This window comes from Hypanus sabinus, chromosome 16, assembly GCF_030144855.1.
Source record: "Hypanus sabinus isolate sHypSab1 chromosome 16, sHypSab1.hap1, whole genome shotgun sequence".
Taxonomy (NCBI): Eukaryota; Metazoa; Chordata; class Chondrichthyes; order Myliobatiformes; family Dasyatidae; genus Hypanus; species Hypanus sabinus.
This window is the reverse complement of record NC_082721.1, coordinates 90,653,846-90,679,523: the sequence shown is the minus strand read 5'-3', so window position 1 is coordinate 90,679,523 and position 25,678 is coordinate 90,653,846. Positions and strand designations below refer to the sequence as shown.

Below are 25,678 nucleotides of genomic sequence, written 5' to 3'. Positions count from 1 at the left end.
CTCAATTTCATTCAGAGCAAGAAGGCTGTGAGTGAACTGCTGATTTTTCAGAGCGAAGGGAGTTTTTTTTTAACCACTTGGATTAAAGAGAGATTAAAAAGAAAGCAGCCATATCCAGTGGGTAGCGTTCGGAGCAGGCAGCAGAGTGATAGGGCTTTGGCTCAATGGGCATAGGCAGTAACGGGATGAGGTGAGGTAGGAAGTATGTGTGTGAGGCCAGTTTTCTGTGCTCGGTGTCAGATGTTGGAGGTCCTGGAGTCTTCCAGCCTCCCGGATGGCCACATCTGCACCAGGTGTGTTGAGCTGCAGCTCCTGAGGGGCTGACTTAGGGAACTGGAGATGCAGTTCGATGACCTTCGCCTAGTCAGGGAGAGTGAGGAGGTGATAGAGAGGAGTTATAAAGCAGGTGGTCACACTGGGGCCTCGGGAGACAAACAGGTGGGTGACAGTCAAGAGGGGGAAGGGGAAGAGTCAGGTACTAGAGAGTACTCCTGTGACTGTACCCCTTGACAATAAGAACTCTTATTTGAGTACTGTTGTGGGGGACAGCATACCTGGGGGAAGCTGCAGTGGCTGTGCCTCTGGCACAGAGTCTGGCCCTGTGGCTCAGAAGGGTAGGGAAAGGAAGAGGAAGGCAGTAGTGATAGGGGACTCTATAGTTAGAGGGTTAGACAAGTGATTCTGTGGATGCAGGAAAGAAACTCAGATGGTAGTTTGCCTCCCAGGTGCCAGGGTCTGTGATGTTTCAGATCACATCCAAGATATCCTGTGGTAGGAGGGAAAACAGCCAGCGATTGTGGTACATATTGGTACCAATGACATAGGCAGGAAAATGGAAGAGGTCCTGAAAAAAAGTCTACAGGGAGTTAGGAAGGAAGTTGAGAAACTGGACTGCAAAGGTAGTAATCTCGAGATTACTGCCTGTGCCATGCGACTGTGAAGATAAGAATAGGATGAGGTGAAGGATAAATGTGTGGCTGAAGGATTGGAGCAGAGTGCAGGGATTCAGCTTTCTGGATCATTGGGACCTCTTTTGGGGTAGGTGTGACCTGTATCAAAAGGACGGGTTGCACTTGAATCCCAGGGGGACCAATATCCTGGCAGGGAGGTTTGCTAAGGCTACTGGGGAGAGTTTAAAGCAGAATTGTTGGGGGGTGGAAACTGAACTGAAGAGACTGAGGAAGAGGAGGTTAGCTCACAATTAGAGATAGCTTGTAGACAGTGCAAAAGGGAAAATAGGCAGGTGATAGAGAAGGGATGCCCTCAGACTGAAGGCTTGAGCTGTGTCTATTTTAATGCAAGGAGTGTTGTGAGCAAAGCGGATGAGCTTAGAGCGTGGATCAGTACTTGGAGATATGATGTGGTGGCCATTACAGAGACTTGGATGGCTCAGGGACAGGGTTGGTTACTTCAAGTGCCGAGTTTTAAATGTTTCAGAAAGGACAGGGAGGGAGGCAAAAGAGGTGGGGGCGTGCTGCAGAAAAGGTGAACGCCATGGAGGGATTGTCTACGGAGTCTCTGTGGGTGGAGGTTAGGAACAGGAAGGGGTCAATAACTTTACTGGGTGTTTTTGATAGGCCGCCTAATAGTAACAGGGATATTGAGGAGCAGATAGGTAAATAGATCCTGGAAAGGTATAATGATAATAGAGTTGTCGTGATGAGAGATTTCAATTCCTCAAATATTAATTGGCATCTCCCTAGAGCAAGGGGTATAGATAGGTTGGAATTTGTTAGGTGTGTTCAGGAAGGTTTCTTGACACAATATGTAGATAAGCCTACAAGAGGAGAGGCTGTACTTGATTTGGTATTGGGAAATGAACCTGGTCAGGTGTCAGATCTCTCAGTGGGAGAGCATTTTGGAGATAGTGATCATAATTCTATCTCCTTTACAATAGCATTGGAGAGAGATATAAACAGACAAGTTAGAGAAGTGTTTAATTGGAGTAAGGGGAATTATGAGGCTATAGGCAGGAAGTTGGTGGCTTAAATTGGAAACAGATGTTCTCAGGGAAAAGTACGGAAGAAATGTGGCAAATATTCAGGGGATATTTGTGTAGAGCTCTGTATATATATGTTCCAATGAGACAGGGAGGTTATGGTAGGGTACAGGAACTGTGGTTTACAAAGGCTGTAATAAATCTAGTCAAGAAGAAAAGAAAACCTTACAAAAGTTTAAGAGAGCTAGGCAACATTAGAGATCTAGAAGATTACAAGACTACTAGGAAGGAGCTTAAGAAGGAAATTAGGAGTGCCAGAAGGGGCCATGAGAAGTTCTTGGCAGGCAGAATAAAGGAAAACCCCAAGGCATTCTACAAGTATGTGAAGAGCAAGAGGATAAGATGGGAACGAATAGGACCTATCAAATGTGACAGTGGGAAAGTGTGTATGGAACCAGAGGAAATAGCAGAGGTGCTTAATGAATACTTTACTTCAGTATTCAGTATGGAAAAGGATCTTAGTGATTGTAGTGATGACTTGCAGCAGACTGAAAAGCTTGAGCATGTAGATATTAAGAAAGAGGATATGCTGGAGATTTTGGAAAGCATCAAGTTGGATAAGTCGCCGGGACCGGATGAAATTACCCCAGGCTACTGGAGGCTAGGGGGGAGATTGCTGACCCTCTGGTGATGATATTTGCATCATCAATGGGGACAGGAGAGGTTCCCGAGGACTGGAGGATTGCAGATATTGTTCCTTTATTCAAGAAATGAAGTAGAGATAGCCCAGGAAATTATAGACCAGTGAGTCTTACCTCAGTGGTTGGTAAGTTGATGGAGAAGATCCTGAGTGGTATGATTGATGAACATTTGGAGAGGTTTAATATGATTAGGAGTAGTCAGCATGGCTTTGTAAAGGGCAGGTCATGCCTTACGAGCCTGATTGAATTTTTTGAGGATGTGACTAAACACACTGATGAAGGAAGAGCAGTAGATGTAGTGTATATGTATTTCAGCAAGGCATTTGATAAAGTACCCCATGCAAGACTTATTGAGAAAGTAAGGAAGAATGGGATCCAAGGCCACATTGCTTTGTAGAACCAGAACTGGCTTGCCCACAGAAGGCAAAGAGTGATTGTAGATGGGTCATATTCTGCATGGAGGTCAGTCACCAGTGGAGTGCCTCAGGGATCTGTTCTGGGACCCTTACTCTTCATGATTTTTATAAATGACCTGGATGAGGAAGTGGAGGGATGGGATAGTAAGTTTGCTAATGACACAAAGGTTGGAGGTGTTGTGGATAGTGTGGAGGATTGTCAGAGGTTACAGTGGGACATTGGTAGGATGCAAAACTGGGCTGAGAAGTGGCAGATGGAGTTCAACCCAGTTAAGTGTGAAATGGTTCATTTTGGTAGGTCAAATATGATGGCAGAATATAGTATTAATGGTAAGACTCTTGGCAGTGTGGAGGATCAGAGGGATCTTGGGGTCCGAGTCCATAGGATACTCAAAGCAGCTGTGCAGGTTGACTCAGGCATACAGTGTATAGGTCTTCATCAATCGTGGAACTGAATTTAGGAGCCGAGAGGTAATGTTGCAGCTATATAGGACCCTGGTCAGATCCCACTTGGAGTACTGTGCTCAGTTCTGGTCACCTCACTACAGGAAGGATGTGGAAGCCACAGAAAGGGTGCAGAGGAGATTTACAAGGACGTTGCCTGGATTGGGGAGCATGACTTATTAGAATAGGTTGAGTGTGACTTATTAGAATAGGTTGAGTGAACTCGGCCTTTTTTCCTTGGAGCGACAAAGGGTGAGAGGTGACCTGATAGAGGTGTACAAGATGATGAGAGGCATTGATTGTGTGGATAGTCAGAGGCTTTTTCTCCCAGGGCTGATATGGTTGCCACAAGAGGACACAGGTTTAAGGTGCTGGGGAATAGGTACAGAGGAGATTTCAGGGGTAAGTTTTTTACTCAGAGAGTGGTGAGTGTGTGGAATGGGCTGCCAGCAACGGTGGTGGAGGCTGATACAATAGGGTCTTTTAAGAGGCTTTTAGATAGGTACATGGAGCTTAGTAAAATAGAAGGCTATAGGTAAGCCTAGTAATTTCTAAGGCAGGGATGTGTTTGGCACAACTTTGTGGGCTGAAGGGCCTGTATTGTGCTGTAGAGTTCTGTGTTTCTGTGTTTCTGTGTTTCAATGTTGATACTAAAATCCTTTCTAAAGTTCTGGCTCGTAGGATTGAAAATAATCTACCTTCTATTATTTCTGATGATTAGACTGGATTTATTAAAAACCAACATTCCCATTTTAATATATGCTGTATCTTAACTGTTATTTACTCTCCCTCCCAGGAAATATCGGAATGTATGATATCATTAGATGCTGAAAAGGCCTTTGATTGGGTTGAATGGAATTATTTATTTAAAACCTTAGAAAAATTTAATTTTGGACCAGATTTATTCAATGGATTAAATTACTTTATCTATCTCCTTCTGTTTGGGTTGTTACTAATTTTCAAAATTCCAAACCATTCATCAAGGAACTAGACAAGGCTGTCTTTTGAGCTCTTTGCTCTTTTATTTAGCTTTAGACCTCTTGCCATTGCTTTTTGAGAAGCTAATGATATCTGTGGAATTTTAAGGAGAGGTATTACTCACAAAATTTTGCTTTACACTGATAATGTATTGCCGTTTATCTCTAATGTTGAGACCTCGTTACCTTGTGTACTTTCTTTACTCTCCTGTTTTAGCCAGTTTTCAGGATATAAATTGAACCTACATAAGAGTGAATTATTTCCTTTAAATAATTTGGTATCAATTAATACTAATCTCCCTTTTAAAGTTGTAAGAAATCAATTTACTTATTTGGGTGTAACAGTCATTAAGCATTACAAATACCTGCTTAAAGAAAACTTTCTTACTTTATTGAATCATGTAAAAAGGATATCATTAAATTGGTTACCTCTTTCAATATTGTTGATTGGATGAATTAATTCTATTAAAATGCATATTCCACCTAAATTTATACATCTTTTTCAGGCTTTACCCATTTTTATTCCTAAGTCTTACTTGAACTTTCTTGATTCAATTTTATCCTCTTATATATGGAAAAATAAACATCCTTGTTTAAATAAAGTTCATCTTCAAAAATCTAAGAAGTTTGAAAGTTTAGCCTTACCTAATTTTAGGTTTTATTACTGGGCAGTTAACATATGATATCTTATGTTTAGGCTATATTATATTTATCATGTAGAATGTCCAGTATGGGTTTCTTTAGAAGCTAACGCTGTTAATAATTTCTATTATTTCTCTTCTTGGCTCCTCACTTCCTTTATCTGTAAATAAACTAACTGATAATTTAATAGTTAAACATACTCTGAGGATCTGGATACAATTTAGAAAACACTTTGGTTTATTGAGATTTTCCCTTTCAAGTCCCATTTATTCTAATTTTTTTAAACCCTCCATGACTTAGTTAGTTTTTAAAGAATAGGACAGGTTGGGTATTAGATGTTTTTGGGATCTGTTTGTTGGAGGAAACCTTTTTTCATTTAAGTAATTGTCAGCTAAATATAGCTTACACAAAACTCACTTTTTTTTTTAGATATTTACAAATCAGAGACTTTTTAAGATCTCAGTTATGCACATTCCCTATAAGCTCAGATAAGAACTTACTAGATGTAATTTTTAGTTTGACACCTTTTCATAATGCTTCAATATCTAATATTTATGGTATGTTACTGGAGATGAGGAATGTTCCTTTAGACAAAATTAAGAATCTCTGGGAACAAGATTTACAAACATCAATATCTAAGGAAACTTGGAATGAAATTTTTAAATTGGTTACGACTTCACCACTATGTGCTCGTCATTTCCTCATAAAATTTAAGGTGGTACGTAGAGCTTATATGACTAAGGATAAGCTATCTCTGTCATAAGGGATGTGAGACTGGACCCAAATGCAGGACGCAAGCACTGAAGTACTGGGGGAGGATGGGACAAGCTAAAGGATAGGACAAGGTGTGGAGACTGTGGCATTTGTGGAGACTGTAGTGTTCAGAGATGACCCTGGAGTTCGGAGATGGCCCTGGAGTTCAGAGATGACCCTGGAGTTCAGAGAGGATCTTGGAGTTCAGAGAGGCTCTCAAGGCTTGGCTAGAGGCAGGGGTCTCAAGGCTTGGGTCTTGAGGCTTGCTTGAGGCTGAGGTCTTGAGGCTTGGCTAGAGGCTGGGGTCTAGAGGCTTTAGTCTTGAGGCTTGCTTGAGACTGAGGTCTTGAGGCTTTGCTCGAGGCAGGGATCTTGAGGCTGAGGTCTTGAGGCTGGGGTCTTGATACTTGGCTTTAGGATAGGTTCTTGGGACTAGGAATGCGGGGAGGATAGCCCCCTGGGTGGGCCACAAAACTCCTGGGCAGGGCCTGGACCTTCTAGGCAGGACACAGGGGTCTGGGCAGGTCATGGGGCTCCTGGGCAGGTCTTGGTGCACAACCCGACAGAGGCAAGGGATAGGAAGGGAGATCAGTCCAGGGTGACTTCAAGGCTCACTGCGGCCGGAAGACTTGGGCAGGCTACGGAGCAGCCCAGTCCATACCTCACTCACAGTACTCGTTGTTAACGGTGGTACTCTAAGTCGGGATGGACAGGACAACTCCCCCAACTATACTCGATCCCAGAGCTCCTTATTTTCACAGCCAACCGATAGGCATCAGGTGTGCCTCCTTAAGCCCAACCAAGCTAAGATGATCCTCAGGTGTGACTATTTGAGTTCAAGGCGAAACGAGGGGCAGTCGAAGGACCAGGAGTCCGTGGACAAGATCAAGAACCAGGACACGGACTTCAGACCTGACCATAACAATCTCGTTTTTATTCAGATATATCTCCCTACTGTGACAGATGTAATAATGGAGAATCTGAATTAATTCATATGTTCTGGACTTGTCTGAGTCTTGAAAAATATTGGAAGGAAGTTTTTCAAACTTTTTCCTTACCTTTTAAAGTCAATTTTAAGCCTAACCCTCTGACGGCCCTAATCAGTATTGTTGCAGGACAAGATATTAAGCTGAAGGCATCTGATTTATATATTTTGGCCTTTAGCTCTCTAATAGCTCAGAGGATGCTTTTGTTTAAACAGAAAGATGTTTTTCCTCCTACTCATGCTCAATTGTTATGTGACATTATGTCATGTTTAGATTTAGAGAAGATTCGTTGTTCAATTTCTGAATCGCGTCAAGACTTTCAAACATTGTGGAGAACTTTTCTGAATTATTTTCAAAACCTTCAATTCATTGTTTAGACTCGGATGTTGACTATTATTAATTTTTATTATATGAAAAGGTATTTTACCTTTTTTTTCTCCTTAATGAACAGCTTTGGTCTTAGTAAGTGTTAGATTCTTTGTTTTGTAATAAATTAGTACAGTTCAATATTATTGATTAACTTATATGAATACGGGGTAATCAGATCATTATTATGAACAGATATAATGTAATTGGTAGCTTTTTAAAATCTTTTTTGAGCTTTTATATACACTTATTTACTCTATATTCTTCTATGTAGAAACTAATAAAAATATTGGAAAAGAAAGAACGAAAATGCAGAGCTGCAAAGGGACTTGGGAGTCCTTGTGCAAGATATCCTAAGGGTTAACCTCCAGGTTGAGTCTGTTGTGAAGAAGACGAGTGTTGGCATTCATTTCCAGAGGTATAGAATATAACAGCAGGAATGTGATGTTGAGGCTCTATAAGGTACTTGTGAGAGAACACTTGGAGTATTGTGTGCAGTTTTGGTCTCCTTATTTTAGGAAGGATATACCGACATTGGAGAGGGTTCAGAGAAGATGCACGAAAATGATTCCAGGAATGAAAGGGTTACCATATGAGCAACATCTGTCAGCTCTTGGGCTGCATTCCCTGGAGTTCAGGAGAATGTGGGGGATCTCATAGAAACATTCTGAATGTTAAAATGCCTGAACAGATTAGATATGGCAAAGTTATTTCCCATGGTAGAGGATTCTAGGACAAGAGGGCATGACTTCAGGATTGAAGGACGTCCTTTTAGAACTGCAATGCAGAGAAATTACTTTAGTCAGAGGGCAGTAAATCTGTAGAATTTGTTGCCATGAGTGGCTGAAGAGGGTGTATTTAAAAAATAGATAGATTCTCGATTAGCCAGGGCATCAAATGGTATGAAGAGAAGGCAGGGGAGTTGTGGATGACTGGAAAAATTGGATCAGCCATGATTGAATGGTGGAGCAGACTCAATGGGCTGAATGACCTACTTCTTCTCCTATATCTTCTGGTCTTATATTGGAACCTATGACATAGGTAGGTAAAGAGAGGAGGTTTTGAAGAGAGTGTTTTGGGAGTTGCATAGAAGCTGAAAAGGAGGACCTCCAGGGTAACAATTTCTGTATTGCTGCCTGTGTCACATGCCTGTGAGGGTAAGAATGGGATGATCTGACAGATAAGAGCATGGCTGAGAAACTGGTCATGGGACAGGTGTTCAGATTTCTAGATCTTGGGATTTCTTCTGGAAAAGGTATCACCTGTGCAAAATGGATGGGTTCCACCTGAACCTGAGGGGGATCTATATCCTTGTGGTCAATTTTCTAGAGCTGTTGGGGAGGGTTTAAATGAATTTGGCAGGGGGATGGGAACCAGAGTGATATGGCTGAGGATAGGGCTATTGGTTTACAAGCAGAGACAGTGTGTAGTGAGATGGTCAAGAAGGACAGCCAGTGAAATGGGTGAAAGTGCAGTCAGTGGGATGAGTTGCAGAATAAAAGAGGGCTAAAGACAAAAAGGGTGATAGATGCAGGGCTGAATGTGTTATATCTGAATGTGTGCAGTATGCAGAATAAAGCAGATGATCTGCAGTGCTCTTAGAGGCTGGTAGTTATGATGTTGTGGGCATCACTGAGTTGTGACTGAGAGTTGGGAGCTTAACATTGAAGGATACATGTTTTATCAAAAGTACAAACAGGTAGCCAAAGTGAATGTTGTGGCTCTGTTGACAAAAAAAAAAGATTTTAAATCCTTAAAAGAGGTGACATGGGATCAGAAGATGTAGAATCCTTATTGGTAGAGTTAAGAAACTGCAAAGGTAAAAAGACCCTACAGGGAATAATGGCTACCAGTGACTTGTGTTCTGCAGGGTTCAGAGTTGGGACCTCTTCTTTTTATGCTGTATGCCAATGATTTGGATTATTGAATTGATGGCTTTATGGTCAAGTTTGCAGATGATATGAAGAAAAGTGGATAGGCAAGTAGTGTTGATGAAGCAGGAAGGATGCAGAAGAACTTAGACGGATTAAGAGAATGAGCAAAGAATTTGCAAAAAGAATAGTGTTGGCGAGTGTATGCTTATGCACTTTGGTAGTAATAAAAAAATTAGGGGGGACCTCATTCAAAATATTGAAAGGTCTAGTTAAAGTGGATGTGGAGAGGATATTTCTTATGGTGGGGAAGTCTAGAAACAGAAAACACAGCCTCAGAATAGAAGGACATCCATTTAGAATGGAGATCTGGAGGAATTTCTTTAGCCAGAGAGTGGTGAATCTGTGGAATTCATTGCCACAGGTGGCAATAGAGACCAGATTATTAGGTGTATTTAAAGTGGAGGTTGATAGGTTCTTGATGGGTCATGACATGAAAGATTATGGAAAGGAGGCAGGAGAATGGGATGGAGAGGGAAATGGATCAGCCATGATAAAATGGCAGAGCAGACGAGATGGATCAAATGGCCAAATTCTGTTCCTATGTCTTGTGTTCCTATGGTCAATATGCTACTGGATCTGCCGAGTTCCTCCAGAAGATTGTTTGCTGTCTTGATACTAATTGATTGAATCAGTTTTAATCTATTGTAATTAAATCCAAATACCAATCCTCAGAAATTACTTAATTGTTGATATTGATATTGATGATGTTACTCTGTCCAGGACAACTGGATTCTAGACTTCCAGACTGGGAGACCTCAGTCAGTCCAGATCGGATGCAGCATCTCCAACACCATCACACTGAGCATGCCCCCCCCCCCCCACCGCCCCAGGGCTGTGTGCTCAGTCTAGTGCCATTCACTCTGCTGACTCATAACTGTGTTGCAACACACAGCTCGAACCACATCATCAAGTTAGCTGATGACACGACCGTGGTGGGTCACATCAGCAAGAATGATGAGTCAGCATCCAGAGAGGAGGTGCAGCGGCTAACAGAATGATGCAGAGCCAACAACCTGTCTCTGAATGTGAATGAAACAAAAGAAATGGTTGTTGACTTCAGGAGGGCAAGAAGTGACCACTCCCCACTGAACATCGACGGCTCCTCAGTAGAGATCGTTAAGAGCACCAAATTTCTTGGTGTTCCCTGGCGGAGAATCTCACCTGGTCCCTCAACACCAGCTCCATAGCAAAGAAAGCCCAGCAGCATGTCTACTTTCTGTGAAGGCTGAGGAAAGTCCATCTCCCAACCCCAATCCTCATCACATTCTACAGAGGTTGTATTGAGAACATCCTGAGCAGCTGCATCTCTGCCTGGTTTGGAAATTGCACCATCTCGGACCACAAGACCCTACAGCGGATAGTGAGGTCAGCTGAGAAGATTATCGGGGTCTCTCTTCCCACCATTATGGACATTTACACTGCACACTGCTTCTGCAAAGCAAACAGCATTATGAAGGACCCCACACACCCCTCATACAAACTCTTTTCCCTCCTGCCGTTTGGGAGAAGGCACTGAAGTATTCGGGCTCTTATGACCAGATGTAACAGTTTCTTCCCTCAAGCTATCAGACTCCTCAGAGCGTGGACTGGCACCTTACTGCCCTATTGTCTTGTTTATTATTTATTGTAATGACTGCACTGTTTTGTGCGCTTTATGCAGTCCTGGGTAGGTCTGTAGCCCAGTGTAGTTTTTTTCTGTGTTGTTTTTGTACTGTGTCATGTAACACCATGGTCCTGAAAAACGTTGTCTCATTTTTACTATGTACTGTACCAGCAGTTATGGTCGAAATGACAATAAAAAGTGATTTGACTTGACTTGTTGATTACAGCGTTTTAATGATTTTCCTTTAATGGATCATTTTGAAGAATGTGATATTGGTACTTAATTAAAGTGATTAAACTGGAGCCTTAAAAATCACAGCATTAGGCTTTGGTTTCTTAGCATGATCATTTATGCCTACAGTGTATATTAATTATGACATAACCTTTATTACAATGCTGTATTATGACAAGAAACTTTGTGTTATGAAGCACTGTATTTAAATGGCTCTCTTTGCATTTTTCTTTGAGGCATTATAATTGGTTTATTCCTAGATTCATGAGATTATGTTGCATTCAGTAGTTTAGTAATTCATCATACTACATAATGATATACTTTGTTTGAAATGTTTTCTATGGCAGTGAATTGACTATTTTAGTTTTCACTGTAGGAGGTGTGTGGAGGGAGGAAGTTTGGGGGAAAGTTGATGGGTGTGTGCAAGATTAAAAGTAAGAAAGTAAAAAGAGGGAATGGTATGGAGGGAATTGATGGGAATTTTATGAGGGCTGGCAGAGATTCTATGGTCTCTATCACTTCCTTAGATGTCTGAAGTTGCAATGAGAAATAACAAAATATTATCCAGTGCACAACATGGGAATTTTTGGCAATTTTACCAAAAAAAATTATATACAACCCATTGCAGTTCATAGTCTCACTGTGTAAATTAATTCTCTTTATATTAAGTGTATGATGGGAAACACATATTACTGAATTTCAGTGAATTAATCATCTTTCTAGCAGAACAGCTCTAGAGTTAGCAATGGTGAAACTTTCTGGTGAGGTTTGGTGTGGGTGTGGAGTGCTGCAGAATGTCCAACAGTGGGCTGCAGAACTTGACAGCTAGATCTGTGCAGATTGCAGCATGAGCAGAAATGAAAATGGGAAGGAATAGCTAGTTATAGTGGTGTTGGCTCTTTTTGCATTGAAACAATTGTTTTTAGCTTTACTTCCTATTCTAGAATTTTTAATGTTTATTTGTTGCAGTATCGACTTATTTCACATCATACACTTTGCTGTTTTGTACATTTTTAATATTTGTGGATATCTATGTCATCCAGAAACTGATGTCAGAGTCTTGGGGAACTTGAGACAGGGCTGTTAAATTTCAGACAGATCTGATGCTTTTGAGTCAGGTCTGGTAAATTGGAGATATACCTGATGCTCTCAAAACAGGGTTGCAAAACTCACAAACATTGCATATAACACAGGAACATTACACATAATTTGGGAAAACTGCACATAACTTGGAAACATTGCCTATAACTCGGAACTAGCATATAATTTGGAAACACAACATATAACTAGGAAACATAGCCTATAACTTGGGAACATAGCATCAAACTTAGGAATATAGCGTCAAGTCCTGGAACAAGGAATAGTCCTTGGAAATATGCAATAATCTTCAGAAACATGAAATAGTGATTGGAAACATGGAATAGTCCTCGGAAACTAAGCAGATCATGCGAGACTCAGGAAACCTCGACAACTTTGATTGTAGACTAGAGAAGCTCCGAACGTGCACTTGAACATGGACGCAAGAAACTTGGAATGCAGCCTCGAGACAAGACTGAGAATAGAAGGCACCGTTACTGATAGACGACCAAACCTAGGTGCAGAGGATTGACAGATCCCCATGTTGAGACAAAAACTAGAGTTTATCGATAGGAATTCCAATTGAATATCGGTGGCTTGACTGAGTGACACCACAAGAAGAACCCTTTTCAAAACTCACATATGGATTCTGCGAACTGCACTAATTGGGAGTCTGCGTTAAGTGCAGTACACTGAAAATCTGCATCAGTCAAAATAAAATTGAGAAGATTCAGGGAGCCATTCAAGAAGGGGGGGAGCAGAGAAGTATAGCGGTAATTGGGGATAGTATAGTCAGGGGAATAGACAAAGTTCTCTGTCACACGGATAGAGCAACTCAAAGGCTGTGTTGCCTGCCTGGTGCCTGGGTTCAAGATATCTTAGCTGACCTGCAGAGGAATTTGCAGTGGGAGGGGAAAGATCCAGTTGTCGTGGTCCATGTGGGTATCAACAACATAGGTAGAATGAGGAAAAAGGTTCTGCTGAGGGAATTTGATCAGCAAGGGACTAACTTAAAAAGCAGATCAAAAAAGGTAGTAATCTCTGGATTCCTACCTGAGCCACATGCAAATTGGCACAAGGTTAAGAAGATTAGAGAGTTCAATGTGTGGCTCAAGGATTGGTGTGTGAGAAGTGGGTCTGAATTCATGGGAAACTGGTACCAATATTGAGGAAGGAAGGAGCTGTTCCATCAGGATGGGCTCCACCTGAACCATGATGGGACTTGGATCCTAGCAAATTACATAACTAGGGTTGTGGATAGGGCTTTAAACTAAGTAACAGGGGAATGGTTTCAACAGATTGAGAAATATGGCTAAAGTAAAAGAGAAAAGTTTGGATAAAGATAAAGTAAAAGCAAAAGTTAAAAAAGAGAACAGTAAGGGTCGAGTACAGAAAAGTTGTGCAAAAGAGAAAAAAAATACTAGTTTGTAAGGGCACTATCTGAATGCCTATAGTATTCGAAACAAGGTCAGTGAACTTGTGGCGCAGATCAGTAGAAAGGTGTATGATCTAGTGGTCATTACAGAAATGTGGTTGGAGGGTAGAGAGGATTGGGAATGAATATTCAAGGATATCAGGTAATACAGAAGAATAGGCAGGAAGGCAAGGGAGGTGGGGTAGCGCTCTTAATTAAGGATGTGATCAGGATGACAGTGAGAGGCAATATAAGATCAAAGGAGCAGAATATTGAATCCATTTGGGTAGAGATTAGGAATAGTAAAGGGAAAAAAATCACTGTTGGGAGTTGTCTATCAGCCACCCAATAGTAAAATTACAGTGGCACAGGCAATAAACTGAGAAATATCTGAGGCATGTAGGAATAGAACAGCAGTTATCATGGGGGACTTTAACCTGCACACATGATAGCTTTTGAATAGCATGTTAGTGAACCTACAAGGGAATGTGACTTGGATCTGGTGATGTGCAATGAGACAGGTAAAATTAGCAATCTTGTAGTTAGGAATCCTCTTAGAAAGAGTGATCACAGTATGATTTAGTTTCCCATACAAATGGAGGGTGCAATAGTTTGATCTAAGACCAGTGATTATGCCTAAACAAGGGAAACCACAGTGGGATGAGGGAGGAGTTGGATAGGGTAGAATGGGATCACAGGCTATATGGTGAAACAGTTGAGGGACTGTGGAAGACTTTCAAAGAGATTTTTTGTGGTGCTCAAAAAAAGTATATTCCTGTTAAAAGCAAGGACAGCAAGGGTGGGGAGAGCCAGCCTTGGATAACTAAGGAAATAAGGGAGGTATCAAATTAAAACCTTGTGCATACCAAGTTGCCAAGAGCAGTGGGAAACTGGAAGAATGGAAAAACTTTAAAAAGCAACAAAGAACCATTAAGGGAGCAATAAAGGGAAGATAGATTATGAAGATAAACTAGCACAAAATATAAATGTGGATAGTAAAAGATTTGATAAAGCAGAAAAGGGTGGTCAAAGTGAATCTAGTTTCTTTTGAGGACAAGAAAGGGGAATTGATATTGGGTAATGAGGAAATGACCAAGGATTTGAATGACTATTTTGTGTAGGTCTTCATGGTGGAGGACACGCTTAACATGCTGAAGAGAGATGATATGGATGCAATGGGAGGTGAGGACCTTGACACAATAGCTATCACTAAAGAGGTGGTGCTGAGTAAACCTGTGGGCCCAAAGATAGACAAGTCACCTAGTCCTGATGAAATGCATCCCAGGGTACTGAAAGAAATGGCAGAGGTTATTGTTGAGGCTTTGGTGATAATTTATCAAAATTCTCTGAACTCTGGGCAGGTCCCGATGATTTGGAAGAAGGCGAATGTCACCTCACTTAACTGGCCTACCTTAACTGACCTTTTTTGCTCAAAAAAGGATGTAGGCAAAAGGCAGATAACTATAGGCCAGTTAGTTCATCATCTGTAGTTGGGAAAGTGCTTGAAACTATCATTGAAGAAATAGCGGGGCATCTGGAAAGAAATAGATCCATCAGGCAGACGCAGCATGGGTTCAGCAAAGGCGGGTCCTGTATTTCAAACTTACTGGAGTTCTTTGAGGATATAACAAATATGAAAAGGTGCATATAAGATAAGGATGAATAGAGTTGGGAGCATGTATTAACATTGATTGTTAGCAGGTTTGGATATGGCCCAAGTGCACAGCGAGAGACACTGAAGCAAGTTGATAGTTCACAGACTTTAATGCAAACAGTGTTAAAAGGAAAGTAAACAATAAACAGGGCCATTAACTAAAATTCTCAAATGGAAAACAAAGCCTACACTGTGGCTCAAAAGAACATCTAAACATTGAATGAATACCGCTAGTCTTCGGAGTCAGTTGACTCAACAGTTCAATTTCTCAGGGAAGGCCGAATGCAAACAGGCAGCAAAACATTGCTTGCTATGTCTAAGTCTTGACAAGCACTATGACGGCAAGAATAGTGTTAAGTACTATCACAATTAAACAATAATTAGCTGACAAGTGCATATGCACAAGTGCAATTACCATATCTACTCCACTGCCAAATCCATGGTTGTGACATAGATATAGAATTAGTTAACCAATAGAAAGCAGGGAGTTGGGATACATGGGTGTTTCTCTGGTTGGCAATCAGTGGTGAGCATTTGCTGCAGGGATTGGTGCTGTGCTCGCAACTGTTCACATTAATGATCTGGAAGTGTAGTTTATCTAAGTTTGCTGAGTGGGGGCCCCCTTAGGTTCAGGTGTAACCTGTCCTTACTGTGGAAGTTGTATGTTCCCTAGAAGAGATCCCAATGATACTGAAATCTGAGCCCAGCCCCACTCCACTGGTTCCTCAGCCACTCATTCATCTGCCAAATCATCCTATTCTTACTTTCACTGGTGCATGGCACAGGCAGCAGCCCAGAGATTGCTGGAGGTCCTGCTATTCAGTCTTCTACCTAACTCCTTAAAATCTCTCTTCTGGACCTCCTCACCCTTCCTAACTATGTCATGTGCACCAAGCCTTCAGGCTGCTCACCCTCCTCCTGTAGAATGCAGTTGTCCTGATCTGATACATCTCTGACTCTACCAAATGGGTGTCTCTATCATCTCTGCAAAATATCATCATATCAGTACTAAAAGGAGATTCTATAGTTTTCCCTCTAACTATGGAATCTCCTATCGCTACTGCAGTCTCTACACCTCTCTTCGCTTCCGAGCCACAGTACCAGACTCATTGCCAGAGACCCGGTCCCCTGGTAGGTCATCTCACCCAACGGTACCCAAAGTAATATCCTTATTATTGAGGGGAATGGCCAGAGGGATACTCTGCACTGGCTGCCCATATACCTTCCTTTCCTGACATTTACCTAGTTACTTACTTCCTGAAAGCTAGAGGTGACCACCTCCCTGTAGCTCCAATCTATTATTTCCTCAATCTCTCATGCAAGCTTAAGGTCATCAAGTGCAGCTCCAGTTTGATTTCAATATTTAAGCAATGTCTGGATAGGCACATGGAGAGTAAGGGGTGTAGACAGCTTTGATCCTGCTGCTGGTCAATGGAAGTAGGCATTTTAAATGGTTTGGCATGGACTAGATGGGCCAAATGGCCTGTTTCCATGCTGTATGTTTCTTTGACTTCTATGGCATGTACAGGTCCATGATCTGGCCTGAAGAAATGGCTATGAAGTTGATAGCAGTGAGATATCATTCACAGCCTCTAAGTTTGAAAGGAATTCACTAGACCAATTGCAGATACACTAGCAAGTGCACACCAAGGAGAGGGTGTTCACTTGCTCAGTGTGGGAAGCATTCATCCAAGCATCTGATCTCCAGAAACACCAGAGCTCACACTGGGAGAAGCTGTTCATCTATTCCAAGTATGGGAAAAGATTTATTTAGTCGACAGAGCTACTAAAACATCAGACAGCTCACACAGGATTCATCCGTACACCTGTTCTGAACATGGAAAGGGATTCATTCAGTTAACCCACCTTGAGAAACTCCAGCAACTTCAGAGTAAGTAGAGGTCGCACCCCTGGCATGAATGAGGAAAGAGATTTACTCAATCATTCCACCTGCTGAAACACTAGCAACTTCTCATCAGGGAAGAAGTTCAAATCAGTTGAAGGTTAAAATTTTAACCATCATGGTGGCTGAATCCAGGTGTAGTTCCTGACCAATTGTTTATGTCAGATTCTGCAGTTCTTGTGGCTGCTCATCACAGCCAGCACCAAAACCTGGCCACTGAGGATCAGAATGCTTGTTTTGCTGATGTAAGTCTTAAATTAGTCTGGTGTTTAATATTGTGGATCTGTAACAAATAAATTAGTTCTATTTCAAATCCTTGTCTAGGGTGCACACTATCTCTACCACACACCCAATATACAGAGGAGGGGTGCCACCCAATCCAGCTGGTCCCTGCCCATATTTCTGTTCCTTATCAACAATTTTATATCCATCCCTGCTGTTCACCTCTCGCTTTCCTTGAGATGCCAAGTTGCAATTGGTCTCCACTCTGTGGGTGAAAAGGTTTCCCTTGCATTTCCTTAATGACTTTCTGTAGACAGAATGAAAAGATGAGCTCACTGTGGTTTCGTCCCAGGCATTCTGTAATCTACAGTGCTCTGGACAGAGAAAAAATATCAAGGGTGGTTAAGCTCCTTCTTCTGTGTGCTTTTCAACCTTTTAGGTCATTTTCAGATTTCAAAGGGCTGTGCCTTAGACAGCTCAGTTGTTTTTCTAAAGCATAACAGCAGGATGGTGGGTAAATCTTCAAAGCAGCAGGTTTAGAAACTAAAGAGCCAGGATTTTGGGACTTCAAAAGCAAGTGGGGGCTAGAGTTTATAGGGTGGAGGAGGAGGAAATGAGGCTAGGAGGATGTGGATACAGTTGAACCATCAGCAATAGTTGGAAACTGATTGACTGAAAAAATGTCTATATTTAGGAAATGCTAGAGAAACTAAACAGGTCAGGTAGCATCTATGAAGAGAAATAAGTAGATGGCGTTTTGGGCTGTGACCCCTAATCATGCCTATACTGTTTATTCCTCTGCTTAGATGCTGCCTGACCTGCTGAGTTTCTCCAGCACTTTGTATGTTAGCTCTATATTTCCAGCATCTTCGGACTCCTGTGTTTTATATCTGCATTTGTAAGTAGGTTAGATTTTGACAATTGATACACGAAATGCCAGTTGATATTGAGTATGGTGTTTGTGGGAGCTTATGCATTAAAATAACTGCTGTTTTTAAACATGTGGCATGGAACTGGTGATTACAGGCACCTTTAATGGCACCCAGTTTACCCAGAAAACTCTGCGCACCAGAACTCACCAATGGTAACCCAAAATCAACTACGCAGGCGTCAACGTCGCGCAGTGTTCGGAAATCGCGCATGCGTGTTGTGGACAATAGACTCCGAAGGATCAGCGCAGGTAAGAATGGGGCTTCGGGTAGGGGAACATCTGCAACGGTGCCCGCACCGTGACTGAGGAACAATTGCGACTTGATTTGGACACATTGTGGTCCCGGGAACTCGGGAAAGGCCCATTCATTTCCGTCTGTTGAGCCCTACGATATGTACCCGGGCTCCGGGGAATTTTTTTTGCTGATGAGCGAAGGTGCTGACGCCATTTCTGCGGCGCATGCGCATCGCTATAACCGTAGTGGATTCCCCCCCCCCCCCCCCCCCCGGATGGTTAGTGGGGTCTTTCCCCGTCAGTACTTAGGGCATTTTTGGACGTGCAGGCGGAGGGAATGAAGCGGATGGCTTTCCCAAACACTGCCGAGCACCAGCAAAAGACTTAGACACCTTTATATTTATATTTCGTATGTTACTTTTTTCAGTAGAAAAGAGCAACTTTCAGATTTCCAAACATTCGTTTTCTTAAAAAAAGAGAAATGTTTATATTTCGATAAAGAAAGAAACATTAATTAATAGACCACTTTTCAAATGAAAACTTTATTACTTTATAGGTATATAGCCCACTGCATGATTAAACAAAGATAACAAACAGAACAGTGACATGAGTTGAATGAACTAAACTGCTTAACTGAAAGAGGTGTAGAAGGAATCAAACTGGGTGAAGGACAACCAAACTAAAAGGTGAGGGTGTGGCAGATGTGACAGTTTAACCTTGAAATCCTCAATTCTTACACAATGGCAAGAGTGAGCATTGCAACAAGACACAAGGTAGTCATTCTGCATCAGCAAGGTCTCTCCCAAGCGGAAATTTCGCGGCAGACAGGAGTTTCAAGATGTGCTGTCAAAGCTCTTCTGAAGAAGCACAAAGAAACAGGCAAAATTGAGGACCAGAAACGCAGTGGTCGGCCACGGAAACTGAGTGCAGCAGAAGAGAGATACATCATACTGACATCCCTTCTAAATCGGAAAAAGTCCAGCACTGCTATTAGCTCTGAACTCACAGAAACTACTGGAACTCAAGTACACCCCTCTACAGTTCGGAGAAGTCTTGTCAGAAGTGGTCTTCAGAAACTGAAAGAATGTAAGAAAGCGCAGGCTCGATTTCAAGTGGGTGGTCCTGTGAGTGATGCTACAAGTGATGCTAGTACTGCTAGCATTCCGCCCAGTGAAACACATGCTTCTGAAGCTCCGCCTGAGGAATTACAGTTTACAGTGAACAGTCTCCCTATGCAGCACTGCTATCCGAACTCCAGAGAATTACAGCCTATATTGGACAGACGCCTGGAACAGGGACACCCTCTGAACTCTAAAGAATTACAGGATGGACATTGCATAGATTCTGCGGAGTCCCCTAGCGACTCAAGTGAGGATGACAGTGATGAAGCAGTAAGATTGACAGCTATGTCACAACTTTCTCCAATAAAGACCAAGGGAGTGAAGATACGTATGACTGAAGATGACACTATTAATAAGCTAGTGGTAGGTCCATCAACTATTGCTCAACCACTCAACAATCTCTTGAAGGACAGGGGGAGGCATGGCAGTGTGGTGGTTAGCACAGCACTTTACAGCACCAGCAACCCAGGTTCAACTCCTGCTGCTGTCTGTAAGAAGTTTGTACGTTCTCCCCGTGACCGTGTGGGTTTCCTCCGGGTGTTCCGGTTTCCTCCCAAAGTCCAAAGACGCAGTGGTTGGTAGGTTAATTGGTCTTTATAAATTGTCCTGTGATTAGGCTTGGGTTAAATCAGGTGTTGCCATGCGGTGCAACTTGAAGGACTGGAAGGGCCTATTCTGCTTCATTTCTCAATAAATAAAGTGCTCAGGTGACCCTCTGACTCTTAATGAAGAACAACTGTAAGCATTTCAAACTTTAAAGGTGATATTGTGCACTACATCTGTATTAAGAATCCCTGATAGAGGTACATAATTCACTCAGTATATCAAAGAGAAATATATGATAGCAGTCTTAATTCAACAACATGGAGCCCGACAGCATCCTGTTCATTATTACGTTGCCAAAGATCTGATTCTGTACATTGATGATTCAGTGATTGAGAGAGGAATTTGAATGATGATATATGGAACCTGAATGATGATTTATGGAACTGAAATGCTGGCATCAAGAAGCATGGCTCCTGATACCTCTATCCAACAGGCAAAATTAAAAGCTTTGATTGAAGTCTGTAAATTGGCAAAAGAAAGATCAGATTATATTGCCATTGATTCTCAATATGCTTTTGGAGTTGTCCATGGTTGTGGAATTCTATGGAGACAGAGGTTTTCTTAAGGCTGTAGGAATCCCAATCAAGAATGGCCATCTTGTACAAGAGCTTATGCATGTCAGGAAACTGTTGTCAAAAGTTGCTGCATTAAAATGTAAAAGCCACTCTAAGATGACTACATTGGAAATGCATTGGTGGATGAAATTTCGGAACAGGTTAGCATTGGAAGGAATAAAAGAAATATATAGTGAACCCAACAACTGGAATTTTGGAAGCAAAGGTGAACTCTGCAGAAGAACATCCAAAATAATCTTGTACAGCAAATATACATAATTGGGGTGCAAAAGATGTTTGACAGATTGTCCCAGTGGTGGTGGAATCCATCATTCAGGGCACAAGCTTGACACAAGTTAGAAAGATGCCCGACTTGCCAGAAAATAAATCCTGCAGCAGCGGAAAAACTACCACAATTAGGTGCTCCTGCCCCACCTGGTCCACTTTTACAGTTAATACATTTCCTACTAAAGATACTAAACTGGTAAAATTGTGCAAGTTTTCAAGATGAGCGGAAGCTATTCCAGCAAGGAAAGCTACTGACACCCCCCCCCATGCACACCTGCATTCCTAGTTGGGAGATCACCACGTCATGTTGACATTGGCCAAAGAACATATTTCACTGGTAGTGTTTGTTGGGAGTTATGTCAACTGATGAATATTGAATGGTATTTTCATTGTCCACATTATCCAGAATCGTAATGACAAGTAGAATGATTGAATGGAATCATTAAAAAAAAATGACTGACCAGGTATCATAAGGAAGGTGTGCCATGGCTTATAGCTCTTTCTGTGGTCTTGTGTAGCATAACAACAACTCCAAATGACAATTAAACTTAAGTCCATTTGAGCTGGTAACAGATTGTCCTATTTCCTATTGGGACAGCATGGCAGTGTAGTGGTTAGCACAACACTTTATAGCTGTACCTGGGTTCAATTCCTGCAGTTGTCTTTAAGGAGTTTGTATGTTCTCTCCTTGACTCTGTGAGTTTCCTCCAGCTGCTCTACTTTCCTCCCACAGACCAAAGACGTACCAGTTAGTAGGTTAATTGCTCATGGTAAGTTAGACTAGGGTTAAATAGGTGGGCTGCTCAGTGGCGTGGATTGGAGGGCCTACTCCACGCTATATCTCAATACAATACTTGTCACTTCCAGGAGCCCTCTATATCAGCGAGGCTGATACACACATTATGTCAGACAGTTTAGTTAACTATTGTCTGAACTTAACCCAAACTATCAGGGCTGCTTCTCAACCATTTCTGCCGTTGGGTGGACCCAGTAGAAGGAGGACACACCCTGAGTTCTGGTGATTGGGTCTTGATTAAGAAAACATGTAAGGAACCACTGGGAGCTGGAAGTGAGCTGAAGTGGTATTCTATGAAAACAGTAAGTGCTGTGATTAATGTGCTAGTAACCTCTTGGTCACAGTGCCTACACTGCTGAGCTACACTGAGGGAATGATTAACCAGCCAGAAGACTATAAGCCAGCTACTGCAAGTGAGTTAAAGTACCTGACAAAGACTAGCACTGCGGTTAATGTACCAGTAACTTCTGTCACAGTCTATGCTGCTTGCCTACAGTGAGCAAATTACTGACCAGCCAGAAGACTTCAAACAAGTTGAAAACTAATGGACATTATTGTTTCTTCTAATATTATTTGTTGTTAAATTTTTGCCAATTTTCTCACTCATAATTTGCCTGTTGAGATGACTCATTATGTATACTTGCATTATTGATGACCTGAAATATTACAATTCAACAAAGCTCCTGTCAAGTAATAAATGGTCTAAGTTCATGGAGCAATATGTACTTTATGTGCAGAGAGGGAACCTATACCTCCTTTCCATGTGATCAGTTAGGATCTTGTATGTTTTTCCTGCCATAAGACATACATACACCTCATCTTTACCTCCTAAGTCTAGGACAAGGGTTCCCAACCTGGGGTCCATGCATCCCTTGGTTAATGGTAGGGGTGCATGGTACAAAAAGATTGGGAACTCCTGGTCCAGAAGTAAATGAGTTATTTCAGAAGGAGATCATTTAGCATTAATTTTATTCCCATTTTTTGGTGTTGCAAGGAGTATTCAGGAGATTGAAAATGTTCCTGCAGCCTTAGGAAGAGTAAGGAATGACACTGCTGAAGATGGCAGAAGTAACAACAGAAATTACTCCCATGCGTAAGATGGTTCTTTAAAATTATATGACATTAGATCTTCTCTTAGCAGTTAAGGGGGAACATGGCCATTTATAGCCAATGAGTATTGTACTGACATGACTGATGAATCTTAAGACGTAACTTAGTGGTCACCAACCTTTTTAACCCCAAGATCCCCTTCCTCGGTCTTAGTGGCAAGATCGACCCCAGATCGATTAGTTACAAGCATGCACACTGGGGCAGAAAAGACTGGAAGTAAAACCCTGCAACCCGGAAGTAGAAATAATAAATAAACACCAGGGGTACCCACCGTTTTTTGCACCACGGGCTGGTTTAATATTGACAATATTCTTTAATTTGACAATAAGCGGGTTCGTCTTTAAGTGCAGGGTGCTTGGACTCAAGGTACCGAAGCAGTTTTGAGGGCTTCATTGCCTTATTAGACAGCCTCCCGGCCCAAACTCCAGCCTCTGCCCACCCACCACCAGAGGACAAGGTCAGGGCTGAAGGTCCCCGTACCGGGGCCGTGGTGGTTGCAGTCCGGAGAGAGCGACCGACTGAGTGAGGAGAGCAACAGCCCCCCCCCCCGTAGGATCTATCGGCTGACAAAAGTTTGTTTCAGTAGATCAGTAGATCGCAATGAGGTAGCTGCTCTGATACTTACGAAACCCTGAGCCTGGATTAGGTTGTCCACGAATATTTTAGCACCGGGTTCCCCACGAACATTCGGTGTGCTAAACAGGTTCAGAGGCGGCGCCTATCTGTCCATGCTCCAGGCCAGTACAGCACTTATTGCTGGCCGCGCTGCGGGCCAGTAGCATCGGCGGTTCTCGCCAGCCCCGCTCCGGGCCAGTAGCATCGGTGGTTCTCACCGGCTGTGTGAGATGGCCGGTTACCTGGGCATGAGGGTATTACTGCGTTTAGGCAACTGATGACCTCGTGTGGGTTCAAGTTCAACAGTGGGCGTGACAGGGAATGAGGGAAGGTGCAGCTGACTCATTTTTTCCTTGCGGCCTGGTGGTTGGGGACCACTGAAGTACACTGTGTAGTGCGGGAGACCTATGTGCATGCGGACTGGGCAGAAAGAACGGAACTAAAACCCCGCAACCCAGAAACAATCAACAGTATTTGTGTATTTATTTTTCATTTTTTCTCGGGATCTACTGGGAAAGTCTCAAAGATTGACAAGTCGATCACGATCGACGGGTTGGCAACCACTAATGTAACTCATTTGGCTGATCGTATTCATGAAGAAGCACTTGAAATACATCAATCTGATTGATGGGATTTCTTTGATAGGATTCATTCAAGCCTCAGAAGCTGAGGTTACTCGATATTATGAGTCATATTAATTATACTAATATGCCTTATCACACATCATTTTTACTTGTTTAAATGTGATCATTAATAGAACAGTTCGAACTTGAGTAAGTGTGCCTAATAATCTGCCTAACTATGACATAATCTTATGAATGCTTTGAAGAATATATACACTTTGATATTTAATATCCTAAGTGATTTGTTGATTATGTTATACTTAACAGAGATACAAGATTTTCTGCCTCTGAATTGTCAGATGTAATGATTCTCAAAGCGTGATTTAGAATCAAAGGTCGAATTGCTGAATCTGACAGTTTAGTTTTAGAATTACACTGCCTAATTATTATTTTCTTTGCAGTTTAACAATTATCTGTATTTCAAGTAGCATTTATATACATAACAGTTTAATATGCCTTCTAGTGGCTATACACAGTATAATTCTGGAAGCTTCTTTGTTCTTTCATTAAGTAAATGATTTAAACCAGTCTATTGTTATTTATGGATTTGAATGCAATTTAAAAATTTTTTGCTATAAAAGTAGCCATTTTATACTAGGTGTAATCTATAGTTCCTCTTTTCTTCAAGTAGTATGGCCCCTGTCACTGTTCTGCTCCTGTTCGCTTTGTTGTCTCACTCTTAATAAATTGTTCATGTATTATGCCTCTTTCCTGATTTTTAAAAAAAAATGTAGATTCGAACACCAGAATCCAACATGAGAATCAGATTAACTTGAATACAGTTAATATAAAATGATTGATGTGGCTATAAACTGCTTAAAAAAATTGGAAGTTTTCATGTTTTAATTGTTTTACATTAAATCACAGTGGATTTAATTTGGCTTTTTTGCCACTGATCAACAAATAAAATCTTTCTTTGTACTCTTTCAACCTTATTTACATCTTTCCTGTAGGTAGGTGGCCAAAACTTAACATAATGCTCCAAACTAGGCCTCAACAATGTATTATATAACTTATTTTTTCTTAATTTTTTTAATTGGTTTTTTAATGCATTTTCTACAACACTACAGATAAAAAAAACCCAAACCAAAATAAAAAATTAATACAGTGTGAAAATAAACATACAATAATATAATACAAAAAAGATAATTGAGAAAGCACCCAAATTGAAGTCATGTAAAGTTAGAATCCTCCCCAAGCCCCACAGCAAAAAAAAACTCCAGACCAACCACAACACAATATAGAGAATATAAATCAGGACAATCAAACCCCCAAAACTGTAAATACGCTTGAAAACAGAAGATAATAATGCCTACTACCAAAAAAAAAGAGCTGAAAGTAAGGGACTGAAAAAAAAACCTTAAGAGGAAGGTTATGAAAGTACTCAATAAAAGAATTTAATAATTGAATAATGAATTTTTTCAAGGTCTGAACAGGACATAATATCATTAAGCCATTGAGCATGCATGGGCGGGGCAACATCTCTCCATCTAAGGAGGATTAAACGTCTAGCCAGGAGAGAAGCAAAAGATAGTATT

General features: G+C 41.6%; 1 protein-coding gene across 7 annotated transcripts in view; it reads left to right on the top strand.

The window, feature by feature from the left end:
- Positions 1 to 18,378: 18,378 nt before the first annotated feature.
- LOC132406561 (uncharacterized) overlaps positions 18,379 to 25,678 on the top strand; it is a 36,106-nt gene continuing 28,806 nt past the window's right edge. For 6 of the 7 annotated variants that reach the window (XR_009516197.1, XR_009516196.1, XR_009516198.1 and 3 more), the window contains exons 1-2: positions 18,379 to 18,442; positions 18,984 to 22,885. Coding sequence is in view for 1 of the 7 variants with exons in the window: in XM_059992385.1 (XP_059848368.1) it covers positions 19,168 to 20,130 (963 nt within the window). In the remaining 6 variants the exon portion in view is untranslated. Of the gene's footprint in view, positions 18,443 to 18,983; positions 24,852 to 25,678 lie in introns of those variants that run through there. The other variant, XM_059992385.1, reaches the window with a different exon arrangement.